The sequence below is a fragment of the Melanotaenia boesemani genome, chromosome 3 (assembly GCF_017639745.1).
Source record: "Melanotaenia boesemani isolate fMelBoe1 chromosome 3, fMelBoe1.pri, whole genome shotgun sequence".
Taxonomy (NCBI): Eukaryota; Metazoa; Chordata; class Actinopteri; order Atheriniformes; family Melanotaeniidae; genus Melanotaenia; species Melanotaenia boesemani.
The window spans coordinates 30,691,455-30,719,342 of NC_055684.1; the positions used below are offsets into that span (position 1 = coordinate 30,691,455).

The 27,888-nt window shown below is 38.0% G+C and overlaps 1 protein-coding gene across 2 annotated transcripts; it reads right to left on the bottom strand.

The window, feature by feature from the left end:
* Window positions 1-104: 104 nt before the first annotated feature.
* Window positions 105-27,558, bottom strand: LOC121637487 (zinc finger protein 385A-like). Of its 2 annotated transcripts, XM_041981681.1 has the most exons (8): window positions 27,144-27,558; window positions 14,476-14,621; window positions 10,483-10,593; window positions 2,772-2,952; window positions 1,939-2,247; window positions 1,101-1,288; window positions 935-1,021; window positions 105-847 (listed from the first exon to the last, which is right to left on the bottom strand). In XM_041981681.1, the coding sequence occupies exons 1-8, from the start codon at window positions 27,151-27,153 to the stop codon at window positions 620-622; spliced, it is 1,260 nt and encodes a 419-aa protein (XP_041837615.1). In that variant the 5' UTR covers window positions 27,154-27,558; the 3' UTR covers window positions 105-619. The 2 variants fall into 2 exon arrangements, with proteins under 2 accessions (XP_041837615.1, XP_041837614.1); XM_041981680.1 differs by having other exon boundaries at window positions 105-1,021.
* Window positions 27,559-27,888: the final 330 nt, after the last annotated feature.

The following is a 27,888-nucleotide window of genomic DNA, read 5'->3' on the forward strand; positions in this document are numbered from 1 at the left end:
CAGATGTAAATATAGGCCAGCTGTGAAAATGTAGACATACAATACTAAGAAATGTTTGATAGAAACTACAGAAGGATAATGAAATTGTGGGAATCCTTTTTTTCATAGGCCACAAAAGCAGAACTTTACAGTGGTGTAATCCATTACACTATGACAGCTACAGTATGATGCTAGCCAGCTAGAGGCAGTTACTACATCTAACTCCATGTTTGATAGGATTAATGCTTTGTTTTAGTGATGAATCACTGCAGAGAAGAACATTAAAAACAAAGGAGAGGTAGGGTTTTAAGTCCAATGCAGTGGATCACATGTTACTATAAATGAGGACATTTAGTTGCAGTTTGGAAGATACTCAAGGAAGTGATTGATATAAACATGTTTATATAGGTTCCTCTTCAAACTACCTGCACAGACATGCGATCACTCACTGACAGTTTGGTGTGGAGGAGAGACCGGAGAGGACAGAAACATACATTTCAACACAATGACGAGTAATATTTTCGTCTTATCATAATGAATCAACAGTTCCAGCAAAAACAGCCAATTTGGCTCTCGATGGCACATGGATGCCTCCAATTCACAGTGTGCTTCTTCCTGATTCATCTTTGTTTCCTCGCTGTTAGTAAGGAGTGAAGAGGATTGGCCCGTGTGTAGTGCGGATGGGACCTGGGGCTGGTCTCAGCAGGCTGAGGGGTGTTCCTTGTAGGAGGTGAGGATGGTGGTGAGGGTGGGAGGTCGGGCCAGGAGGACGTAGTGCCAGCTGATTTGAGGATGCTGCTGCTGCCATTGCTGCAGCAACAGCCAGGGGATTTGGTAAAAGTCCAGGCCCCAGAGTTTTTGGAAGTTCCTTAAAGAGAGACAGGGAGAATTTCAATGCAAAATAAGTTTTAAACCTTGATGATAGTGAGATTATGAGTGAAAAGACAATATATACCATAAAGTCTGTGCGCTTCTTGTGCCGACTGAGAAGAGGATTAGGCTTCCCTGCAACTCCATCCCGGTGCCTTCTGCTCGATATGTGCTGCAACACAAGAGAAGAAAGGATAGATACAAGGCTTGCTTTAAAGTATTTGGGTTGTCTTCTAATGTGGGTTTCTCACCTGTTTAAGCTGCAGCTCAGAGTTGACTCTAACGTTGCATATCTCACAGTGGAAGGTGCGTTCCTGAGTATTTGGGTCGGAGGACAGTTCCCCTCCCTGCTCAGGGCTGGGTTTAGGACCCAAACGTGGGTATGCTTTAATCGGTCCCAGTCCACTTCGAGCCTCCAAGATAGTTTTGTGTTTGGTACCTGGAAAGAAGAAAAGTGAGGCCATGTTATGCGTGACTTAGATACTAACGTAACCTACCGTTATTTTCTCTGTTTTTTGTGAACTCAAGATTGAACTTTTGATTTTAGCATTGTGGTTATTTGAACTAATAACCACTGTGGTAACTAAACAAAAATATCTGACTCTCCTCATTCAGAATAATTAAAGGGACATGGAAAGAAATAAATAGAAAAGATGTCAAGAAGCTGAATTCTTAGCTGAAGGTACAAAGAAAAACTAATAATTTTGTCACCTTTCACCCATCCTTGTCTCCCACCCATAGATGACTCAAACAAAAAGGGAATATGAGACACTGCAAATCACCAAGGCTTAGCTCATCCACTCATCATGCAAGCCCATGTGGGCGAAAAGTCCTTCAAAAGGTTTAAAATAAAAAGGGAAACGAATGTTAATTTGCAGTCCTATTATAACAGGATAAACCTCATGAGTATCATGTAACATAATGGAAACCTCTGGAACTCTGCAAAGTTATAAAACACATCAGATTTAGATAGAAGACTTTCCAGTAATTGTATTACACGAGGGAGACCATATGGTTGCTGGTCATTTTCCTACCCAGTCAAACCATGTTTTCAACCAGACATTTCTGCCAGCTGCATGTTAGACTAACCTTTGTTATGTGCCTCCAGCTGTGAGAGGGAATTAACAGCTACTTTGCAGAGGGAGCAGTAAAGAAGCTTCTTGGCTTTCTCCTCCTCCGACTCTCCTGAAGACGGGCTGGGTGCTGGGGAAGGGGTGTCAGGAAGACCAGCAGCTGCTGGATCTGCTGAGGGGACACTGAAGGCTGCAGAGGGGGAAGGAGAGGATGGCAACGGTGTGCTGAGGGGGCACTCTATGTCTGCTGAGCTCAGTGTGGGTGTTGGAAGACAGTTTGGAGTCAAAGGTGGCTCTTTCAAGTTGAGACAGTACTGAGTGTCATCTGTAAGCAGAGCAAAGATTTCTGGTTAGTGAATTGTCAATTAAAAACCAAACGCCAGTTCAACAATTAATCATCCTGTTTCTGATCATATAAAAGTTTGAAAGTGATGCAATGCCTCAAGCTGCAGTGTTACGTTTGTGTCCTTGTTTTTTTTTCTTGTGTCCTAAGATTAACCACACTGCTGCGTGGCTTCATCTGGACCTGCAAGCAGGTCTGGCTGGGCCAGTTGGACAGGACATGTTATCTTGATGAGGCTTAGTGACTTATTGTTTTTATGTCATAGCTCAGCTTTATCTTCATGTGACAGTTATGCAGCTTACTACAAAATAATCACAAATTATTTCCTGTTGGTGAGATTTGCAGTTTTGTAGAATTTTAAAACACAAACTTTCATTTCTGCTAATTTTACATCTATTCTGTTAGTTTGTACCACAGTCATGTTGTACATGAACATCCATGTCAGTTAATTTCAGAGTGATTATTTCTGTGAGTGTGTAACATCATATTTCAAAGGCGATGCTCACCCTGCTTATTATGATTAGGATCGGGCTTCGGACTGGGCGGCAAGAGTCCTGGAGGGGCTGGTGAAGCAGATGGGGGAGGATGCTGTTTGTCTCCATCTTGGGGACGTGTTGTCTTAGATGTTTCAATACCCTTCACTCTTCGAGCGTGGCGGTTCCCCTTATAATGGGCCTCTGCCTGACTCTGGTAAAAGAACGAGGATATTTAATTCAATTTCATTCTAACTATTATTTCTATTTTCTAAACATGCTTTCATTTTTTTTTCTTTGCATTATTTTTATCCAGCCATCCAGGTCCCTAAAAAAATACAAGAATTTGCAACATCATATTTTTTTATTTAATATTTATTTACTTGTTTCAAAATTCCCCCCGTGGCTTTCATTTTTCTTCATTCACCTGAGCAGTGGAAGTGTGTGTGAAGTATCTTTGTGACCATATTGGTGAGGCCTGCTGAAATTCCTGGATCAGTGAGGTAAAATGAGGGATTTGCGAAAAATAGTATATAAGGCTTTTCTTCCCCCAAACAGTTACTGACAGGATACCTGTAGACTGAACAAATACCTGACTGCTTAGCTCCAAAAATCTCCAGTCATGCTGTAAGTACTATCAGATGAAGACTATGAAGAGAAAAGCAAAACATAGGACACCATAGGCAGATAGATGCCAGAAGTTAAGGGAAGAACTGAGGTCTTACACAAGTAGGCAGGAGAAGAGCGCAAAAGACTTGGTGTTGCAAAAAGAGAAACAGAAAATATTCAAATACAATTGCTTAATAAACACAAGAAACTGATGGACTGTTTGACTGTACAGGGAAAGCAACTGGTGAGAATGACCAACTAGTCTGTGGATCACACTTGAGTTGTAGATGTTTCAGATTTCAGCAGGAACTGAAATTTTTTCTAAAGTAAACGCTAAACTAAACATTAAATTAAGGAAAAATGACTACATTTTCTGTTAGCTTCATGTTTTTGTTGCATCATAGCATCTTGCTTTGTCATGATTCTGGCTGTATCTCTTTCAGTTCATGTGAATCTGTTTCTTCCCACCTCCTCTGTTTTTTAGTCATACGTCTAATTATCAGCTTCTTATCTTTCGTCCATTATATTCTTCTGACTGTGATCAGGAAATTCTTCACAATCATATATTCTGAAGCTCATCTCACTTAAATGCACCAAGAGGAGAGAGGATCAGGAAGAAATTAGGCCTGTTGGTGGAGCTATAAGTAAGAATACACCAGCTTTTTGGCAATTGTGAAACAGTAATCCTACACTGAAAACTGAATTAAAGGTAAAGATATATTTTATCACGAAAAGATTTAAAGCTAAACTGATGTAAATATCTAAATAAAACAATAATCTGCAACACAACAGTGGTTACATGCAGATGTGTCATGTATCATAATTAATCTGATGCTGATTTAAAATGAAGCAGGGATGTCTCATTCAAGCTTGTTACCTCTACTCCTTTCTTCTTGTGTCTGTGCATCATTATCTGCTTACAACTTTTGTGGTAAGGAAAATGTGAGGAGAAGAATGAACAGGAGGAATCAAGAGTGTAAATTTAGAAATAGGAAAAGGGGCTTGTGTCCATCTGGGAGTGTGTCTGGGAGAGCTGCTCTCCGGCAATCAGCCTGCACACCTGATCTCCATTATCCTCTTGCCAACCTCTGCAGTATCTCTCCTGTTCTCTTATCCATCACTCACCAGTTTGTGGTTAAACATGTTTCTAATAACATGATTACTATTTCTTTATAGGGAAGCCACAACAACCTTTATCTGCCAATCCACTCCAGTCCGAGTTAGTGTTTTAACTCCACCTGCTACTCAGCCTGCTCAGCCTACCACACATCTCCCCCACTTTCTAAGCTTGCCTCTAGCTATATTTCCCCATCTCTATTCTAAAGTAACTTGCTGTAAACTCAGTTTTTGTCTGCTGAGTGTGTCCTCTGCTTGTGGGTCCCGTAGTTGATGTCACAAGCTGAGCTGAAGGTTTGCAGGTATAAAGTGGTGATGAGGCTGTCAAGGAGGATTAGCCTCTGGAATATTCTAGTCTATCTTCACCACTGGTGTAATCACCAAACTGGCTTGCAGAGTAGATGATAATTATCTAGTGCGGGCATTATCTGAAATGAGCCTGCCAGTGACAGTTGACAGTGACCAAGAGGAAGGAAATGTATAATGTGAAGAGGATCAGTTCAAAACCCAGAAAACATGAAAAAGTTAAGACATTTATAGAAGCTCTTGCTGACTATTTCCGTCTCATTTCTCTGAAAAAACTGTGTTTGCCTTTTACAACAGCTGTACATGACAACACGTTTCTGATTATGGAATGATTTCTTATGGCAAATCTGATTAAGATTTAATGTGATTTAGCAAACTAAAACACAGGTTTAAGGTATGGGAAAGATTGTAGATGTGATTGAAATAGTGTACACTTAACAAAACTACATATTCTCCTAAAAAAGTCTAATGCAATACACACAATACCTCCACACGATGCACTTTCTGCCAGACGACACAGACAGATCATGCACACTTATTTAACATTGTTGTTGGAGGCGCAGAGCTGTCCAAGGGAAAATGTGCTGAGAAATGAGCATCGCCCTGCAAGTTAAGATATGCTGTATATTTGCATGCCAGCATCAATGAAATCAAAGGAAAAAGTGAGGTGTAAGGGCACAAATAGAGTTCAGATAAGCTCCTTAATGCAGTAATACAAGACCCCATGCGTGACTTTATGTGCATGTGAATACACAACCCAAAAGCTTCTGGAGTTAGATATATTTCATTGTATCAATAACACAGCTTAGGGACCTACATTAAGCGCGTGACAGGTCGTCTGAGACGTGTCCAGGATGCCTCGGTAAGCCTGAGGTATTAACTGCCAATGATAGTTACCCATATAGCTCTCATCCTGATTGGTGATGACAGATAGGCAGATATAGCTCTGCCCATGTAACACTACTCCCCCTGCTGCTCCCTGCAGCCCCACAATTAGACAAGGAGATGAAGGCCTGCTAATCTAGACACAAGTGGCAGCAGGGAGCTCGAAAGGGAGAAATACCCAATTCTCTTAATCTAGACTTTGTGCTGCCATCCTTTTTACCGTCCCTGCTCTGCAACCAGGTCTCTTTTCTTTCTGCTTTGGCTTTAATGCTTGTGATGTTGCAATGGCCTTCTGTGTAAGTTCTCTGGAAACCAAATCAAGTGTACATTTCTTGACAGAGATGTGAGGATGGGAGTTTGAAGAAAAATTTAAATGTAAAAGGTTACAGATTACAAGTTACTCTAATAAGCTGGTGTTTGGTTTACTTTTAAAAGCAGCAATTTTTCGACTAATCAAAGCAATTAAACTTAATATATGTGATTATTTTCCAATAAATAAGTTTTCACATCTGCTAAGAAAGCTTACGACTGTGTCATAATGTGTGAGCCCTTTTCTGATTTAAAAATTCCTTCTTGTCCATCAACACTCAAAGGCAGCCACCTGTCTTGGTGTGTTCAGCTGAGCATTGTAACATTGGGTTAATCAGAACAATACCGTTGATTTGGCTTGCAAAGAAAAATATTTCAAATTCAAACAAGAAAACCCATGAAAAGGGATTAAAAATGCATGTTTCCTAATGAATGCAGCCTGCCTTGATGTAGGAACAGTTCGAAATAAGTTATTCTATCATTGATGCATTGTTTTCAGCTCTGTTGCTTTGCTGACCTAAATTGTGTAAATAAGCAAAATTAAGCCATTCCTGCATGGTGAATACATGCAAAACTAAACGAATATTATATGCTACACATAAGCTTTTTACAGAAAGAAATAGAGTGACATTGTGATTTTTCCCCTTTTATTTCAGGCAATGCGATTGATAATTGTTTTAAATCACTGAATATATGTATAGCATACATGATAATGCTGATAACATATAAATATGGTAAAATATGTATTTAGTTCAGCATAGTTTGTGAAACAGACTTAGAAGCTATGACAGAACCATGAAAAAGAAGGATTTAAATGAATGATGAAGCAGAAATGGGATTTAAGGAGAAAATGAGAGCAAGTCAGTGTTCCTAAAATCCTTTTCTCCCTAAGCAGGATGTGCTTTGATGTTTTATCTATAAAGCGACAAAGGCACAGAAAGCAGATAGAGCTGGTCGAGCAGCCAAATCTACTGTACGAAGGACAGGCAGCATCAACAGGAAGAGGGGGTGGAAAGAGGCTTGAGAGCAGAAAAGAGGGAGATGGTATGCAGCATAAAACCCCATGGAGGGAGAAGCAAGAACAGGAAAACTGATGAGGAAAACAAAAAAAGAGAGTTGTTTAACAGGCAGGTGGTAGAAAACAAACATGCATTGTCTGAGGAGAACAAGAAGAGAGCGAAAGAAAGGGATGTCCAGTGTGCTACAGCAGTAGTGACGATGGCTAATGCAGCATGGTGTGACGTCAGCCTTGCAGCAGAGCTGAGCTCAACACTGGTAGGCTAATCTGTCCTCTGTGGCCTGCAATGAGTTGCAGTGCTATGATGACAACATGTGGGGATACAGTGAAACAGCAGTAAGAAGCACCCGCCTCTCGTTATTATTAACTTATCTGCCTTTCATCTTAAACACCAGCTTCAGCCAGACATCAATTAAAAAAAGTGTTGATATTCATGCCTTAACATCTAATGACCCAAAGAAAACGTGATGAAAAATAAAGTGTTTATCTGCTTTTGAACAGCAGTTCAGACAGCCAGAGCAACACAGCACTGGACTGTAAGCAGAGCATCCCTTCGTGATTAAAGAATGTCCACAGTGTGTTAGCTCCTATCTCTCAGGTTACTGTGGAAAGTGCTGTAGAACTGCAGCAGAGCAGATGCACATCACTGCTCACTACTACAACAGCAACAAGGACAAACAGGTGTCCCAGTATTAAACTTCTCACCATGGAACCCAGGCATGAAATGAGCAAAGGCGGCTCAAGCATTTTTCATCCATAGATGTATACTGTATGATCTCTAGTGTTAATTATGTAAATATGAACATGATGAAGTAAATAAAAATGCTCCATATTCAGGCATGGTGTGCTCATGTAGATCATGCGAGAACATGCAGGTCTGAGTTGAGGAGATATAATTAAGTGGCCTCTCACTGAGAGCAGGGCAGTGTTACACAAGTTTCAGGTGACTCCTTTCCTGCTTGTGCCCTTTACACACCACTGCATTTAGAGTACAAATATTTAGCACTTAAGCACAGGAATGGAGAAATATTTTTAGCCAGGCTTGTATATCAGGCTTTTGTTTGATTTCTGCTCATGTTTAGGTCAGAGGTTATGGTGGCAGTTCATAAACACCAGGCTTTTTCCATCAGTCAAAGGCCTTCTAGCATTTAACTGTCAATCAAATTCATATTGAATTTTGTTGTACTGTATGACGACTTTAGAATATTTTTATTATCATTAATTAAGGTTAGATGCATACTGCTGATGGTGCAACTCGTTCAGAAACAAGTTTTATAAATGGAAACCACATAGGTTATTTGTTCAGATTTGATCCATAATGCCACATTGTAAACTACAAACAAAATTTCCTTACAAATGGCAAAGATCAAGTATGACTTGTTTGAGTATTTTTACTCCAGTCTTTCCTTTGAGCTACCACAACACCTTCATAAGGATGCATGAGGGAGATGTTGGATGATAAAGAGCAGTGTCTGTAGTCATTCACAGAAATAGAAACTACTTGGTTACAATCATAGTTAGGGCTAAAATACATTCTTTAGACCATGCAATTCTTGTCATAGACGACGTTGTTCCTGGTTGCTTTTAATACTCAACTGTATTGATTTTTGGACAAAAAACTCTTGATTGAGATATATGTATGTATGTATGAGTCTATTTAAACTGAAGTATTGTGTTGGGAAAAAAACTTGTGACATGAGTTTTCAATTATCTATAAAATATCAAATATCTATAAATATATATATATATATACATTTACATTGTAATTTATATATATATATATATATAAATTACAATGTAAATTCTTTGTTTTTCTTAAGACAATCCTTGTTGAAGAAGTAAAATTTAAATCTAAAATAAATAAATTAATAAATAAAACTTTAAAATAAGCACATGCAATAAGTGGCATGACTGTCAACCACTTGGATGATTTTATTATTAGGAATCTACTTTTCAAATTTAGTTATCACTACTGATAATTTAATAGGGACACTCAAATGGTTTGCCTAAAGTTTCATGGCTTTCCTTCTGGCTTCTTTTATGTCAGACCCCTGCCTCTTTGGTGCATTGTTGCTTCAAGAGTAAAATGCAGAAAATCTGCTTGATCAGCTGTAAAGTAGCCAAGAGGACAAGCTGTGATTCATCCTCCTGCTTCACACCAATGCTCACACATCTTCCACAGTTCATTAAAACCATTGGAGTGGACCTATGCTAAGTTTTAATATCAACACCTGCGACATGCTTATCAAAGCTAGACACTTTTTAACCTAACAAAACATCTGCACACACAATCTACAGCAACTAGAAAACTTTTGCAGATTCTTACATCTTACATTACCTTTTTTCTCTTGGCTGTTGTTTATTATCTGTCACGATGGGAATTTCTATCGCTCAGCATTCCATGGGAACTTCAGCCAGACAACATGGTGTAAGTTAAGCAAAGTGAGATTTCTATCTTTCTACCCCCCACCCTTCTGTTGCAACAAGTTAAAATTGGAGTTGAGATACTGTTAACGTAGTTTTCACCTGCTCCAGCTGTGCTGTCAATCACAAATTTACTCTGGGTCCAGATCATTCACTTTTTAGGTTATTATTTAGCATGTGCAGAGTGCAGGTGCAATATTCCCACAAGGCCCTCGAACTACATCAACAGGACATTCTCACCTTACATGAATATCATCACATGCCTTATTTAACCAGCTGCTTGTTCTGTAAATCTCTCAGTCACAGTTACAGCAGTCAAACTTAAAGCTCTTGTAGTTTATGATTGTACTGAGGCAAAGTGACCAATCAGAATTCTTTAAATAAATGTTTGAAAACATGAAACAAACTGAAATGACGGTGGATTGCAGGACTATAACGGTTCCCATCAGTAACATCTCGGGTGAACCTCCTCACAGAGCAGTGGTGTTGGAGATCAGTACCTTTCTCCATTTACCCCTGACATCCACATCACTGCAGCTCCATGTTATTCTGATAAAAGTTTGACTTTAATTTCACTTTTGTATTAACTGCTACTTCTAGAGATTCACATACTTTTGCCACCCACATATTTATAATATCATATTTGATTTTTCATAGATGAATGAATGAATAAAATATTTTTGGCTAATTAATGCTACTGGTCTTTATTTATCTACTGTTCATTTTATGTGGGCTCAATGCCCAATTTAAGAACTGGTGCTCTTTAACAAAAATAAATAAATAAACACCCTATCTATTTTCTGTAAAGGTTTGTGTGAATGCACACATAGAAGCATAACTGCACAAGCTTACCCCAGAACTGACCTTATTGTGTAATTAATAGCACAGTTAATGAATTAATTATCCTAACATGCTCATTTTTTCACATTTTTCTAAGTTTGTAAGTCTGAGCATGAGTTGTAGCTTCAAGCACCCCTAAACTGAGCAATGCAGCAAATTAAGGTTTGTGGTGTGGATTGGTCAGTTAATGAGATTTATGTACAGAAGTCATCTCTTTATTTGTTTAGGATTTCATACCTCAGAATTGAAGCGTATTTGACACACATTGCAGGAGATTATTGGTCTCTTTGTTTTCACCATAGGTGGCCCGAAGGTGTGCGTCATCACTGCCTTCTGGACAGGGTCCATCTGAGAAGTGAAAACCCAGAGGTCACATCAATGATTCAGCAACACATGAGAATTTCAAACAGCTAAGCTGCAGAGCGCCGAAACAGTCAACTAAGTAAACACAGATTAAAGAGAAAGGTGTTGAAGAAAAAGTGCAGGTGAATGACAGGTGGGAACCATTAAAAGTGGTGAGAAATATATAGAAGAGAAAGGTAAATTAAAGTGCGAGACAGGAAGACGTGCATTTTTTCAGTAGCAGTTGGAGCTGCTGACTGTGTTGACTGAGTTCTTGGGTGCTGCTCAAAAGCTTTAATTCATGCAAGCTTTTAGAAGGGCCTAATTACACACGCCCTATCTTCAAGAATTACTGTTGTTGTGTTACAAAACCATCTCTTTATTCATGTTATCATATCTTTGTAGTCCAAAACACATGACTGTAAATGTTTTGTGTTAGATAAGAGGTAAAATTGTACTTTGATGAGATTTAGTTGTGATTTCTGAATGAATTCACCTGCATTTTAAATGAGCACAAGGGCAAAGCAAAAAACAAAACATTGTTATAAAAAATGCGCAGGAAATCTAAATAGCTTTAATTTCATATTCCAAACTGAAACCTCTGGTTTATAACAGTCAACCTTGTCATTTTCAGATGAAGAACATATATGTCAATGTCTTATGAAAGGATACCCTGTCATTTAAATACAATCCCAGTGGAAGCTCTCTGACCTATTGGCAGGGTTTAAAAAAACACAGTGCTGGGTGTTGCCTTCGTTAAACAGCCAAAAGTGCATTGTGGTTTTACTCAGCCTCTCATCTCAGACTCAGACTGAATGCTCATTGCCAAATGAGACCATGTACACTGCTAAGCTTAAGGCACCAAGGGACATTGTGTAATTGGTCTGAAAACTTGAACCATGTTTCTCCACTGTGAGGAATATTTTTAGACTTGAGCCCCTTTTTTTTCTCTCTACTTCCCCTCTGTCTTTTCAGTTATTTTCAAGTAGTACCATTTCTAAATTTGTAAGTTTTTATTTGCATGTTAGTTTTTTTGCCAAGCCTGTGTGTTTGTGAATGCATAAATGCATGTGTGCACATTGTGTGTGTGTGTGTGTGGGTGTGTGTGTGTGTGTGTGTGTCTGGGTTTGTGTGTGTGTCCCTTCTTTCTCTTACTGGTGCCTGCAGTCCAGCCTGTTGATCTGTTTCTGGTGTCCCATCACTGTGCCTCTTTTGCTGCCTTTCTTTGGCCACCTGTTCTCATCAGGCTCTCCGTCTGTGCATTCTGTCTCTACTGTTACGACCTCATTAACCTATCAGTCCCGATTCTGTCTCCTCTTTCACTTCCTCCTCCCTCATACAGAGGTTTGTCTCATCAGTACTTTACTTTGTGTCATGGTGTATAAACATTCTTTCCACATTTCTTTCTCTATGATTTTTTGTCTCTAAGTAGCGTCTCATGTTTTTAAATTAGTTTAGCTTTTAATAGATAAATATCCAGTACAGGTAAATTTATCACACCTAATGCGTATAAATGAGAAGATCTAATAGGAAGAAGGAGAATGACGGGAATCTTTCTTTTTCTTTCTTTAGATGAAAAAGTCAACATTTAAAGGCTGGGTGGTAAAACAAGTTTGAACTTATTTCTTTTTAAAGAAATGCCATTTTAGCAATCAGTTGCTGTGTTGCAACTGTTTTACTCTTTACAAAGTACCTGACTGAGGCTAGTAAAACATCATGGACTACATATTAAACATGTTAGCAGATACTTTAATAACATTTTGCATAAATATTCTTTGCTAGGGTTACAGGCTGTAGAGTCCTGCCTTTCAGCTAAACACAGACAAGCAGGTAAGTAGACATCCTACTGAAATGCATTATAATAAATGCATTTCATTTATTATAATGCATTATAATAAATGAAATGCATTATGTTTAAAGTCACGCAAGTGACATAACTTTGAGACCAGGCTTAATAATCAGTGTAGTTGAGATTCAGCAATGTTGTTTTGGTACTAAACTCATAAATGAGTGTGTTGTTTTCTATATCTTCATAACTGTTTGTGTGAAAACTCAGTATGAAAGTTGGACTCTGTCATTATAAAAAATTGGCAGCTATAGCCAAGTTGACTGGCCATTGTATAAACTGTTTTTGGAAACTATAAAGACAAAATGAACATTCAGTCTATGATATATATTTAAAAAAGGGGGAAAAAAGTGAATTGTGTAAAAAAATAAAACAAGTAGTATTAGACAGCAGCATTTTATGCATATGTATAGTTTAACATTGTGTTATCATATCATACTTATATACTTTTGCATATAAATGTTATTTACAGGAACAGTACAATGTTACCATGGTAACATAAGACTTTCTAAGGGGTGTACAGAGAGGCTAAAATGAGTTGTTTTACCACATACACTACATATTTAAAATTAGCTTGACATTATCCGGGGAAAATTGTGATAGCACAACTATCTAAATGAGTTGGATGAGACATTATGCAGATGTTACCCTCCCACCTCTCAGTAATACATGCAGGTAATGTCTGATTGAGGCATGTGGGAATAGAGCAGGTAATCATCCAGAGAATTCATGCAAAGTGTAAGTGTTGATTGTGTTTTCTGCCTCATACTCTTTCTGCATGCCTGTATGCTGCTTTCAGCAATATTGACTAAACATCCACGTTTTTAATATTGACATGAAGCCTGTTTTTGCATTGATTTGTCAGTAACATTGTCTGTCATCCTTAGTGTGCTGTTTAAGCAACATTGCAATTCCAGCAGTACACTTTGTGCATTCCCTTGTGGACTCTACCCTGGAACAAGAGTGGAGTGAGCATAATATGTGAAAGGGCAATGGTTGACAATGTCCCAACCTGGTCCTGCTAATATTGTGTGTAAAAAAGTCTCTAAACAACTTAAATCAAGATAGTCTTAATTTTTTTTAAAGTCACTTTAAATAGTTCGCTTTTGACTAAGACAAGAAGAATTATAGCACAACCAAAACATCTTTTTCTTGCAGTGTAGTTATTTCTCATTTGAACCGGGACCTCTTCATACTGGAGAATGTTAAGAACATAGAAAATGCCTAAACATAATGAGCATGAGAAATATCTGCAAAACTCACAAAATCCCTGAAGAACATTAGTCAAAGAATGGGAATATAATTATGTATGAAACAATAATCATTGTAGTCAAGTGTTAATAGCCAATTTGCCCTTCTCTGTGTCCTTACAGCTATGTCAGCTTCTAAAGCCAAGCCTGACTTTTGTTTAAAGAATGGCTTACATGGATTTGTGATCAGCTGAATGCACTACTGTACACTCATATAAATGTTCAAATGTTTATGTGCAGAGAAAGAATGATTTGGATTAAGATGCTGCAGCGATAGCGCCCACGCTAAATGTCCTCAGTGAAGAAGGATGAATCATAAACCTGCAGAGGGGTCATTTTGCCTGAGAGCATGCAGATAAGCTGACTGATAATGTATGTTTGTGCCTATGTGTGTGCATCTCTGTTTGTGACCACGCTGACCTTCACATGAAACCCAATCTAGAAATGAGAAGGAGCCACAGAAATTGCTGACTGCAGAGAACACAGCCTGTGCCTCTTTTTCAATTGATTAGCTGTAAGTCATTTTATTGCAGTGGACCACTCAGCTGGGCATTTTTTCAATTATTCTAAAACTCACTGTGCTGAATAAAAAGCAAACAGCTGTCATCTAATCATTTTAGATTACATACTATAAATTCCTAACACTTTATCACTTGTCTTATTCACAATGAGGCAGTAAGCCAAAGGCACCGTTGAATACCAGCTGTGTCTCTTGTCAATTAAGACAAGAGATAACAAATCCCAGACACACAGCACGAAAACAGGCGCTCTTGATGGTGTGTGAGCACTTACTGTATTAAAGTTGTGAAAGAGACCAATGCTTGCTGGGTGAGGCGATTCCAAGGGAAACTGAAGAAAGGGCTTCATATCCAGGGGGGTTGGGATGACAGGTGGGCTCCTGAGGAAGGCAGGGACCGGCCCTGGTCGGTTTACACTTCCTGTTGCAGAGAAAAAGGGACATTAGACATTTGAGAGATTATAAAAGATAGAAAGGCAGAAACATTTACACCTGACCAAGTAATTATAGAACTAATAACGTACAGAAAATCACACACAAGTAAGATTATTACAGATATAAAGTACTTCAAAGAATTCATAATTTGCTGCATAAATGCTTATTGCACATAGTTTAAAGATGGATGAGATGAATGAGATTACTGATCATGTCATTGCTGTAAATGTGCAGGTTCAGCTAGAAGCAAAGTCTAGAAATGTCATATAGGTGCGGTAGCCTACATGCTGAACTATTTACTTCATGGAATTTTAAGGAGGATGTCTGCAGTCAACACAGCAGACTACAGCACTATAAAACAAACAGTAAAAAGAATAGCTACTTGTTACAATAAAATTAGCTTTATCATTTAAACCTGACTCAAATCAATTAACATTTTTTTTGAGAAAATTTTTCAAACATAAAAAGTTTTGAATTTAAACAAGTTGACAGATAATATTTAAAAGGATGGTAAACTTTTCTTGGACTATTTGCAAACTTAAGGTTTTATGTAAAGCTCTTAAATGAGTTGGTCGCCCTTTTTAAATCAAAGCTGCTGCTTTAGCTCTGATGTGATGTGGTGATTTCCAAACTTGGTATCTATGGTAACAAGCTTCAGTAGTCAACAAATAAATAGTTTTGTAAGACCACCACAGAAAATTATTATGACAAAAAAAAAAAAACTGAGAAAAGTGAAGAGTTGAAAGTTGAGGATGGAAACCAGGAACTTGTATGCGATAAATAGAATGTGTCAATAGATTGGATAGATTGGATCCATTACAGATTAATAAAATAATTGATCGTGGCTTCCTATCTCTGTTTAACACGCCAGATATGTTTTACATTCTTAAGTGTGGTATTAGCACCTGTACAACCAGTCAGTTCAGAAAGTACGTATATGTTCACTAACATACACAGTTTACGTCTGATGGGTAGAAGAGTTACAAAGCTTTAATGCTTGCAAACTGCTAATGCAATCTTTTACACCAATTGCACCTGTCTCAAAGTATTTAGCATCTGTTTCCATCTGTTTTCTTTGTCCTGCCAAGCCACATGAACTAATGTGGACAGAGGTTATTCAAATTATTTACATGAAGAAATAGAGATTGATGGTGAGGGATGCAGCTCTTCGATCAGCGACTCAGAAATTAGGTCGTTTGCCAGAAAACTCCACATGAAAGCTGTGATGGATCACTGTAATTTTGTATCAGTGTGTACGTTATCAATCGGTAAACAGCATATTTTTTTCCTGTCAAATGAAAGACAAACGCTATTTAAAGATCCTACAATCATATTCAGTGCTGCTGCCCTTTGTCACACAAAAACATCTTACCAAAATAATGTATCTGCATAAGATAAAGCATGAATAATAACACAATACAGCCATCTGAACCTGACCTCTAGGGCACACAAAGAATGGGCTGAACACAACACACAGTCTCCAGTGGAACACATTTCACCAGATACGCTACGCAATTTGCCCTTTCCCTGTTGCAGCATGCTTGTCCATTGTCTGTCATCTTGTCTGCAGTCAGGAACTCTACTTTTATTTCAAACTAATACAGCATTATCACATGAGATGTAAAACATGAATAAACCTGCTTTATAGGTGTATTTTTGCAGATTTAGCAACCTTAAAAAAGTGTTGTACGGCATAAAATTTTTTCTAATCTTTACGTTAAGCATGTTAACCAGCTTCATATTTCCATTACATTACATACACATACAAATGTGACAGTTTTAAGAGTATTAGTCCTATCATCTAACTCATTGCATTCAGTGTTTCCTAAAATGTTGAAGCTGTTTCTTTAAAGTTGTATATCATGTAAAAAATGGGTACTTGCTGCAGAACAAGTTATGACTCATGTCAGTGTTTTTTTTTCTATAGCTGTTAAAAAAAGTTCACCACTCCACTGTATTTTAAACCCACATCATCATGCACTGTTATTTTCCAGTGTTGAGCCCTACTCCCCACCCACACCTCTTCTCTCTCTGCTTCTCTTGCTCGTTTTACCCTCAGTAGTAGCTCTGCAGCGGTGAATGCTGGCTCTTGAGGAGTCTACTGTGATGGGCAGGAGGGCTAAGCTCCTTAAAGCCTCACAGCTGGGGCGCTGCAGATATCAGTCTTTTCTCCATTTCTCCTTCTGCCTCTCCCTCTCCAAGTACATTTTTTTTCCCATTTCATGCTCTCTCACTCAGTCTGCCTGCCTCTGTATTCCACTTCTGCACTCTTATGCAGTTGATATATTTAATTTCTTCTGTACAATGACTGTTGAGATTTGTTAAACTTTAAAAACAAAAATGATCACTTCTCAACCCACGGAAAAGAAAAGGCTATTTTCATGGCAGTAGCAGAAACTCCTGTCACTGGCAGCAGGGAAGACACAAAAAATGTGCTGTCAGGATCAAAAATAGATGGAGGGGAAACTCTCCTCATACCGGTACTGTCCTTCAGAGATGTTGTCACTTGTGTGTGGATACTTTTGAGCATGCTGCATTTTCTGAAGATAAATCTGGAGGTCATTGCTGACTTGTCTATCAAAACCACAGCCTATCACTAAACCAAACACACCTTTGTTCAGATCAATGAACTTCTTCCTAATAAACCTGTGTGAAAGGCTTTTATTATTATAATATAATAGTTGATGCATTTTTGTTGTAAAAATAACTGCAATTACCAATTTGTCTCCGGTTATTTTTATGCCTCTATTGCATAATAAAGCTACTAAAAATGATTCACCTCACCTTTATACCTTTACCATTACCTTTCAGCCTTTCAAACAAAAAGTGCACATGGTAGATATGCCATTAACACAGCAGAGGACAAGCATGCAACCAGACAAGAACAAACATAAAGTCATTAAAGGGTGTAAGTTTACGAGTCAAAAAACTCTATAAGATGATGACAAGCAATTTGAAAATTGGGGCATTTTTGGCCAGTTACATCCAGCTGTTTACACACAATTATATTTTATGATTTTGTAATCAAAGTTATTAGGTTATGTCAAACAATTTAGATTTTTTAATGTGTTGTGCTTTGCAGATAAAAATTAAAAAAATAAAACAAAAAATCTAAACAGAACACGTTTTTTCTTTTTGTTAATAAAGAAAGATTATAATTTACTATAAAGTTAGTACAATACAGTAACCTCTTTACAGGCATTTATTGACTGTTGCTGCCAGTTTACATGACACTGGTGGGTCTGAATAACATTTTCTTGACCATAAGAGTTTTCTTTGAATTGTTAAGATTTGAATAGTTCATGTTGTTCTTTTGCCATGAATCATTTTTATTGTAAATGCAATCATGTTAATGGTTTGAATAAAGGTCACCTACATAATACTGTGTTAACATAGTTGCCTGGTAATGTAATTATTTGAATTGAAACAGATCCTTTTAGAGGAAGACTTCCTAATGTTAACATCGGTCTTTTAACTGTTGTCTTCTGTCAGGAATCTCAGGTGAGGTTGAAGATGTACGTAATGAATTTTAATCATGGCAAAATGTGACAGCAATACAGCAATATATATATATATATATATATATATATATATATAGATAGATAGATAGATAGATAGATAGATAGATAGATAGATAGATAGATAGATAGATAGATAGATAGATAGATAGATAGATAGATAGATAGATATAGATATATAGAAAAATAGATATAGATTCAATAAACCTGTGGTCAACAAAGTGAATAGTGGGCCAATAATGTCTCAGCTGTGTGGATTAGTGTCGGTATCATCACTGTGTTTCCTCTGGGTAGTGAAGCATATTCCTGACACGCTTCTGGTAAATCTGAAGCTCATTTTACGCTACATTACAACTGAAAGGTCAATGCACGTCTTCTATTATAAATCTATATTTACAATGCAGGCACTCACACTAGAGTGATGTATTTAAAGTTACCACACATTATTTTCACTGTCATGTTCTGCACCATCCCATAGCTGCTCAGTGTGGTATGTGAGTGTGGCAGCAGCATCCTCTGACCTACCCGCCTCCTGAGTGATTTACAATGACATCAGATAAGTGAATGCTGCGACTCCTCAGCAGCAACCACGCCGAGAGGGAGAGCATTGATTGGACACATTCTGAGGAGCGTTAAAGTGTTAAAGAGCTGCCAAAGTCAATAAATCCAGGCACCAATATCTACACCTCCTTCCCTCCACAGAAATGAACAGACGGCTGCCTCATTTTACAGACTTTTTTTTCTAATGCAAATGTTTGGGTGATAAAAAGATCAATGCCTGTGTAATAGCTTATTGAATTTTTGTGTAGATTGTGATAGAGAGGTGGCTGGATAGAAATGAAGAGATGCGTAAGAAAAAGAAATAAAAACACAAGCAGAGACAAAATCCTATTGTCCATATAGTACAAAGCTACATTGTGTGCACATGCAGGCATGCACAAACCAATATGAGGTGACTAAGGGCTCTCAAATTGGCAATTCATTTAGCCAATTTAGATTTAATGATCATAGAGGTAATGTCAATGTCAGTGGCATCCTGGGAGCCTCTCTGTATTCCCTGTCTTCCTCTATCTTTCTGCTCCATGATAGCACCAGGTGGGAAGGGGACAGAAGACTGTGCGACATGCTGCTTACCAAAAACGAAATCTGACGAGAGGCAGAAATGCTGCAGGATTTGCCAAAAAAAAAAAAAAAAAAAAACAGAGAGAAAGAAAAAAAAAATGCAGCCATCTTTAGTTCCAGGCCCATCAGCTCAATTGGACTGTCTTGGAGCACAATATCGCCCATGTCACATCTGCATCTAAATGGCCTGCTGCGCAAAGATGATTCTGAAATCAGTGTCTTCGGTGGATTAGCTTCCCCTAACAAAATAGCCTGCTTACTGTCACTGCAGCAGAGCTGCAGCTCTGTGGTGGCCGTGTGTCTGTTAAGCAGAAAACCACTACATTGCATTTTGGATTGCCTTCCCCGCGGGTTTGTGCACAAAACAATGTGAAAGAGTTGATCGCACATTTGGTAGCAGATGGTACCATTAGTGTGTTTTTGATTTATGACCCCTGTTTCTACTTTTGCAGCAGGAATGCTGAACTGCTCATTGCCACATTTTGACATAGCTGACATCATAACCCATCCTCTGCTAAATAAATGTACTAAATCATTTGTCACGTCAGTTATCCATGTGTAGATGTTATGCAGCTGTGTTTAAGACTCTAACCTTTCATAGTACTAACTTTGCCTTGAATATGGGGAGAAGATGGCTCTGTGTTAGTGTCGCATACTGCTTCTCCGAAGGACTGAGCATGAAATCCAATTTACTGCAGCTCAGCTTACCCTCAAGTCAAAGGCAGCTATTTCAACATAGGCTGGAGACAGACGACAGAACACACACACTTTTGCACATACAAACCTTTATAGTCTGAGTGAATGATGATCTTAAAGTGGTAAGTTATAGGCTCAGTGCTGATTAATGTTGTTGGTGTTTGTGAGATCTGGACAGTGAGGAAAGGGCACTGTGAAGAGAGAAGCCCGGTGCTGGTAAAGGAGAACACATTTGATTTCAGCCTGCACTTTGTTTTAATGATAGATGCTTTGCACTCCAGTGGCCAGACTTAAATGCCGCCTTCCAGAGAACTCTCAGAGGTCCTCTTTCACTGCAAACGTGTGTGTGCATGTGTGTCTATACAGCGCTCTTGAGATTAGCTAGTCCTTTTGCAGCTCCACTCTGATTTTATGCAGTATTTGTGATTAACTAGTACTTCTACAAAGCTCTCTTTAGAATTATAATCATTATATAATAATACAGCTGGATATTGCTTGTTTAGACTTTTCCAAACTGAAAGCTTCTCATGCAGAATTCTTCATTTCTTTCTTATGCCTGATTCTGAAACATCATGAGGTTAAAAAAAAAAGATTAGCAAGGAATTGGAGGTGACAAGAGGAGTTTGGTGAGACATAATGATGGTGGGTAGAGTCAACTGAGCGAGGAAAATAGGTCTGGATGAGGAGGGGGAGATGAGGTAGAAAGAGAAGGAAAGCATCGGAAGAGGGGGAAGGGAGCTGCATGTTTTGAGGTGAGTTCAAGGTGACCAAAGGAGGTAAAGAGCACTGTTAACCTGCAGGTTAATGTACAGAACAAAGGCCATCTGTTTTGAAGACAGTTACCCCACACACCATGCAACTTGATTACAACATGGCATATGTCCCTCAAAGACACTGTTGTAACTGTCAGAGTAGAGGAAAAATCTAGTCAACACAGCTGTCAAACATTTGCTTGTCATATGTACAATGTCATACATGCATGAACAGTTTTGTATTATTTTGCTGCTCTCCTTGAGGGACATCTTTTGACATGTCCCTTTTTGAGTTAGCATCAAATCAAACAAGCTGAAATCAATTTAATACATAAAATGTTTCAGCATTTTGCCAGCTTAGAACATGAAAGCGTTATCCTAAAGCTTTTCATCCATGGTGCCACAAAAAACCAGAGCAGCAATCTGTGTTTCTAGCTTCCTCCTGTTTTTTCCTTCTGTTTTTAACCTTAAAATATCAAGCGAGGCTGCAATTGCTATATTGATGTTCTTTTTTTTTGTTTTTTGTTTTTTTTTTTTTTTTTGTTTTTGTTTTTCGTCAAAGGTTAATGTGCCACCAGCTAAGGAGTGAGACTTGCTGACCAACAGGAGCTCCAAGCCTGACTGTTTTTTGTTGTTGTTGTTTCTAAATTCCTGTCTTTCCTCTTCTATTTTCATTTCATGTTTATCTATAAAATATCATGGTATGCACAACTTATAGCTCATGATGGAATATGTACAGCCTGGTCTTTCAATAAGGGCATCAAGATTAATTGTTTAAAAAGCACCATGTCACACCTGTAATCCACCTGTAGCTTTTGGTTTTAAAAAAATGGCTGATTGGCCCAAATGACTGTGTCTTTGCCAAAAATCTTGAATTAGCAAACTGTTTTAGGATTGAGACCCTGCAGGTCCTGTTGGTGGTGGGTGGAGTAGATAGCTTTAATGTTCTGCAGGAAGGCATTAGCCCTGAAAATTAACCACAATAATGGTGTCAACAAATGAATTCAAGGTAATTGTTGATGCAGGGATTACCGTACAAAAGTCATACAGGAGTCGCACATCTTGACAGACTGTCCATTGTGATCATTCATTCAGTTTCTCTGTTCAGGGTCAGGGGAGTGCTGGTTGGAGCCTATAACAGTTGCAAAAAGGCAAGATGCTGGGTACCCTTTGGACAGGTTGCCAGTCCATCAAAGGACCAACTCAGAATTAAACAACTAGGCACTCTAACACAATCAGTTCAACTAATCTACATGTTTTTTGGAACAAAAAGGCAAATATGATTAATTCTGAGGATAGTCAGAATGTTTAGAATATGTGGAAACTGGTGGTAGACAATGGTCAAAAACAGGAGCAGGTGGAAATTGCATTGGAAAAATAATCTTGTGTAGTCCTGCTCTTTATTTCTGGATGAAATCCATTTATTTGTAATGATAATGCAACAGATGATGCAAAAATTCAACTAGAAAAGAGTAAAATGGCAAGTATATATCTTTTCCTCAAGTCCCAACAGATTCCCCCTAAAGAACAACTTGATAACAGCATTAATTACTGTATGTTTATGTTGAGACAACCAAAAATGGTAGATAATAGTAGAGAAGAATGTGAGGTGATACTGAGGAACAACAGATTCTGTTTATTCTTGTCCACACACCTCTGCATTTTTAATTGTTTCCACCATCATTGCTTAATCTTAAGTAAGAGTTTCCTTCTGGATCCAGGACAATGAAGGTTGTGGGAGTTTTTAACCCAAAAATGACCTAATTATAAAATCCTTTAATTTTCATGTTTTCATGTTTTTTCGTGTTTTTTGTCATTGTGTGAGATGTGTGGTGGCAAAGAAATTTCCACTTTTAAGGGATGAATAATGTTGTTCTAGGGGGCTAACAAACAATGTTTTGCGTATTTTAACTTAATTCTGTAGGTTAGCTTCAGCCACACAGCAAAAAGATACTTCATACAGTTCTTATGTAATACAGTTTTAAAGTATATTGTGTGAATGATGTAACATCATGAAGAACTTTGTTTGACAATGAGGTTTGCATTGATCTTCCCATTCCATATTTCCACTTAAGTCTATATAAAAGTGTTGGAACATCCTGAATCTGGCAACCAATATTATTTTTCATTATATTTGGGACACAACATTTCCTACTTTGAGGCAAACAGGGGACAAAACCACTGAGAGCAAAGTGAGGTCAATCAAGAGATCCACCATGTCAACATAACCTGCACATCCACGTTATTATTTCTCCTTTCAAATCATTTACACACCTGCTGGGAGGTAGAATAACACACGGCTGTTGATACGAACCTACAGAAACCTGAGAATGTAAAGTACACAGGACGTGCAAGTACACAAAAGCAACCCCATGTGCTAACAACTGAACACACAACAATGGCCTCAGATGAACTGCAAACAGATGCATCATCAGTGCATACAACAGAGGCAAGAAATACTTAACACAGAAAATTTAAAAGAGGTGATTATACAGCTAAACTTTTTATAGTATATATGTTTTTCCACAAAAGTAGAAATGATAGGCTGTATTTTGGGAGCAGATTGAATTCTGAGAGGCAGAGTGTGGTTATATGCTATACATGCAAGGGTTATACAAAGTAAGAACTGGGCGGTGGTTCAGCTGTGGTCTACATAACTTTATAACAATAAGCATCAAACAACAAACAGAATCAGTGCTCGACCTATGTGCCCTCATTCTACTTTTAGGATCCTCAAGACTAGCTAATGATAGACATGAATGTTTTGCGTTGTAGGTCTTTCATTTGTCGTAATGGTCAACTTCGTCACTAAATGACAAAAATCTGATTCCTAATCATTGCATGTTTCAAGACTGTAAAATTAATAAATAATCAAAATTCCAAACATAATCATTTGCTGACCTGTGACCCAATGGTTGCACAGGCTGCAGATTATACTGTCAGATCAGCTGATCATAGAATCAGAAATGTACAATTCTAGAAAGAAAACATTGAAAATATGGATGCTTATAAGCAGTCATACATTTCCAAATTTGACTATTTTATTATAGAGTTTTGGAAATAAAGATTTGTTTGATTATCTGTTTCCATTTCAAAGTCCCACCAACCTATCTACTTTATTTTGCAATGTTTACAGGTGTGTAAACAGGGCTCTTGTAGGCCAATGTCATATGACACATCATCAGAGATAGCAAACAAAAAAATGGTGTTGACAAGCATTTTTGCTGCAACATCCTAAAGATCCTGGGAAACGTCCACTGTCACATGCTGCACCACACAAAATGAGAAATTACTTCTACAAGTGCAATTTGTGGGTCCAGTGACGGATCTATAATAATGAATCTATAATGAATAAGTGTCTACTGTAGTCGTCACTATGTATGAAAGGGATAATACAGTTTCTTTATGGCAGCATATGATGTCAGAAGAAAGTGACATAAGCAAAACTTTAGATCACATCTTGGCATTACAGAAATTAGCAAAGTTCTCATTGGCTGACTGGAGTGTGGAAAGAAATGATTTTATGTTTAACTCTCAAACCAACCAAATCGCTTACTTCTGAGCTGACGTCATTACTCGTGTGGAAAGGTCAGAGGTTCATTTATACACGGACGAGTACATTAATTAGCAGTCCCTGGCTTTTAAAACCATATACGTTTTCCTAACGTCTGCCAAGTATGTTTGGGGCCTAAACCTAAGTAATGTTTTCCTTAAAAGAACAAGTATGAAAAACAGGACTAGATGAATGGAACTTTTCTTTTTCATTTAATCTGTTTGAAAAACTTTATGTCTCTCCAGACCACTATCCTTAAGTTTTTTTTTCTTTTTGCTTCCTTGATTGAGGCATGAAATTCACATTCACACATAAAACTCATCATTTCAACACATTATGAGTTACCACCAAATTCTGCATCATTAAAGCAGTTATGCTTATTTCTCATGCATCTGTGAGATTAGGTTAGTAAGAATCTCAGACTGTATAATAATATAGTCATTAGCTGCTTAGCATGAAGTTCCTCTAAATGCAACACCACTTAAAGCCAGTGGGTGTCCTGCACAGAAATAAAGTCAACTTCTTCTTCTTCTTTAAGGAAGTACTAGATTAGTATGTTTTGTTTTTTCCCCACGGTTTGTATATAGTTATGTTTACTCCTTCCATCAGTTTGCTGGTGGCCTCTCTAAAGATAATTTGTTTTAAAGGTATTTGTCTTAAAGTTTAAAAAACATACTTTTGTCCACTTTCTAGTCCACCCTCATCAATTTATAGCTTTGAAGAGATCAACACTGCAATGAAGGAAGCATAGATCTCCAGTTCACAGACTAATATATGCAATCCTTAATAAGTATATGATCTTGTTATTTGACCTTCTCATATCTGATTTCATGCAGCCTCTTGAGGTTATGAAATAATTTAAGCTACCCAGATGTATTAAACGTGTCAGTTTGTCAAACATACAGAGTGGCCGGCACATTTCTCTATTTTAAATGTCAAGACTTTTCACCCTTCATTGCATTGCTGCGATTTAAAGGTCATGCTGTTTATCAGGGACAGCATGCACCTGTGATTCTTTTTGGAAGGCATTGATGACTGGGGAAGTTTTTTGTGAAATCCTTTTGTGTGACGGTTGTAGGCACTCACACGTTTGCTCAGTGACACACTCAACCAGTGACACACAAATATCTGTGCATGTGTGCCACTGGTTGAAAAATGATGCAAGCAATGAACTTTTACATATTGCTGAGTGAGTTCTTTGCGTCAGACGAGAGGAAGCCTTGGCTCACTTTTGAATAAATAAAATCCCCATGTCTGAAATATTCATCATAAAAATCACACAAGTTACTAAACCGTGCTCCACTCTGCTCTGCATCAAGGGACGTGAGCCAACTTTAGCTCACTTCTTTCAGCCTCCACTCCAGATTGTGTCAACGCTTTTGAATTTTTCCATCTTTAAAAAACAAAAGATGCAGTGAGATGATGGATGGAAGGACAGAGAGAATTAACAAACCTTGAATACAGGAGTGGATATTTTCTCTGAAGAGCTCTCCATCTTTGTTGCTACTGTCACACATGTTATTTTGGTATTTTGATCTCTCTCTTTCTAAAGGAGAACTAATACAGTTTACTTATACTTATTAGTCTGTACTGATGTGATCATGTTTCTGTGTGTTTAGCGTTTATGATATACACAGAGTTAAATCCTCGGGACTGGGAAAAGGATTACCACAAGCTCAAGCTCACACTCAGATCAGAGGAAGACTCGAGCAGTTGAAGAGCAAGCAAATATTTAGTCAACACACACATACATAAAACAAGGTCATCACACTTAATCAAATTCACTGAAAGGTTTGATGTAGGCACTGACATTGGTAAACAGAGAAGATGACATTTTGATACTGAAAAGAAACATGTCTTAAAGTCTATTAAATGTTACTCCTTTATAACGGTAAAATATATCCATTTAAAACAAGCAGGTTTTTAATAAAAATGTAGGACATTAAACGGCTGCTGTAAAATTTTGCAGATCAGCAAGATGTAACCAATCATAGAAAATGCTTAGAGCAAAACAATAACCATTCATTTGCATATATGCAGATATGTATTTCTTTTTACTTCAAGTCAAATTAAATGTGTGCAACATTTTGTTGTTTTTCTACTAACATCCCTTTAGTTTCTTTTAAAGCAGAAGATATAGTAATACAGCCTTTTAGTATTTCTTTCAAATCCTGTTTTGTGGATACAAGTCAACCATTTTTGATAGATGCATTATGTTGAAGCCATGCAGGAACATTGAAGCAGTAAAACCAATTAGGTTTGTAAAATTAAAGAAAAATAAAATTATTGGCTGAAGACAGAATGTGAAAACTAAAAATGATGATTCTGGTTTACGATAAACTTGTTAATTAAGTGGATGGTTTATTGATGTCAACTCATGAATGAATGAATGAATGAATGAATGAATGAATGAATGAATGAATGAGGATTAATTGAGAGTTTGTATGGGCAAAAAATGCCACTTAATCTTCTGCATCCTCAGCCTATTTCCCTCCTGTTTGTGTCTTACAAAATTAGAAAACCTCATGTTTACATATTTATAACATAATAAGTCTTATCTATTCTACGTTTCAGAATGAAAAGGTCAAACATATATGACTGCAATGACCATGAGAGTTAAGTTCTGAAACAAAACAAATCGTGTGCCCACTGGCCAGATTGTCCTAAAGGGTAACTGATCATGCATGTCAACAAATTATATCCTCTCAGATGCCTACAAGCTGATCTGGATATAGCAGCACAATTGCAGCCAAAAGTTTGCGTCAGACATGAGTGACCATCCTGAGAGAAGAGAAGTGTAACTGAAAAGTGAATCAATAAGAACATTAAAGGCAAAGAGGAGAAAAAGTCTTCCAATGTTGTCTTACCTAAGATCATCCTGTATCCTTCCACTTCTCTTTTCCACGTTATCCTCCCGCTTTACTCCTCTCCTCCTCGATCAGCTACTGGGGTGACTCAAATCTAAAGCGCCCACCTCTCTGGCACTTAAAACTCAGTGTGGAAAAGAAAACCAACATCACAACCTACACTTTGTGTCTCTACACTAAATCCCTTCTCCTTCCCGGTACCCTTCGTCCACACAAGCTTCTTCAGCCTCTGATGTCGAAACACGGTTCCACCAGCTGTTGCCAGAGGAGAAACCCAGCAGCTGAGGCTGCAACACAACATGCACTCACTCTACTGCAATGAAGCCTGTAATTTATTCACTGTTACATATTCACTCCAGCAGGAGGAACACCAGAGAGATGGAGGCTTGCCTCACAGGAGGAACCTCTGCACTACTGCATGCCTTTCTCTGTCTCTCTCGCTCATATTTTGGGGTTGGGTATAACCTAAAGGCACCTTGCATTCCCGAGCTGTGATTGGCCAGCGGTGCAGCCAATGAGAACAGTCAGAGCTGAGCGTTTTCTTGTGATGTTTGAATCAGGAGGCAGAGTGATAATGCTGCTGTCGATTCTGCTCTCCTTTTCTCTCCATCACCCTTTCTTTGTTGTTTACTATTGACTGTTTTTCCTCTCTCGCGTCTCCCCTTGTCTAACTTTGTACTCAGCCTCGTTCCTGTCAGCTGAAGTATTTCTTGGATTGATGCCTGCTCTGACAGGATCCTCCCCC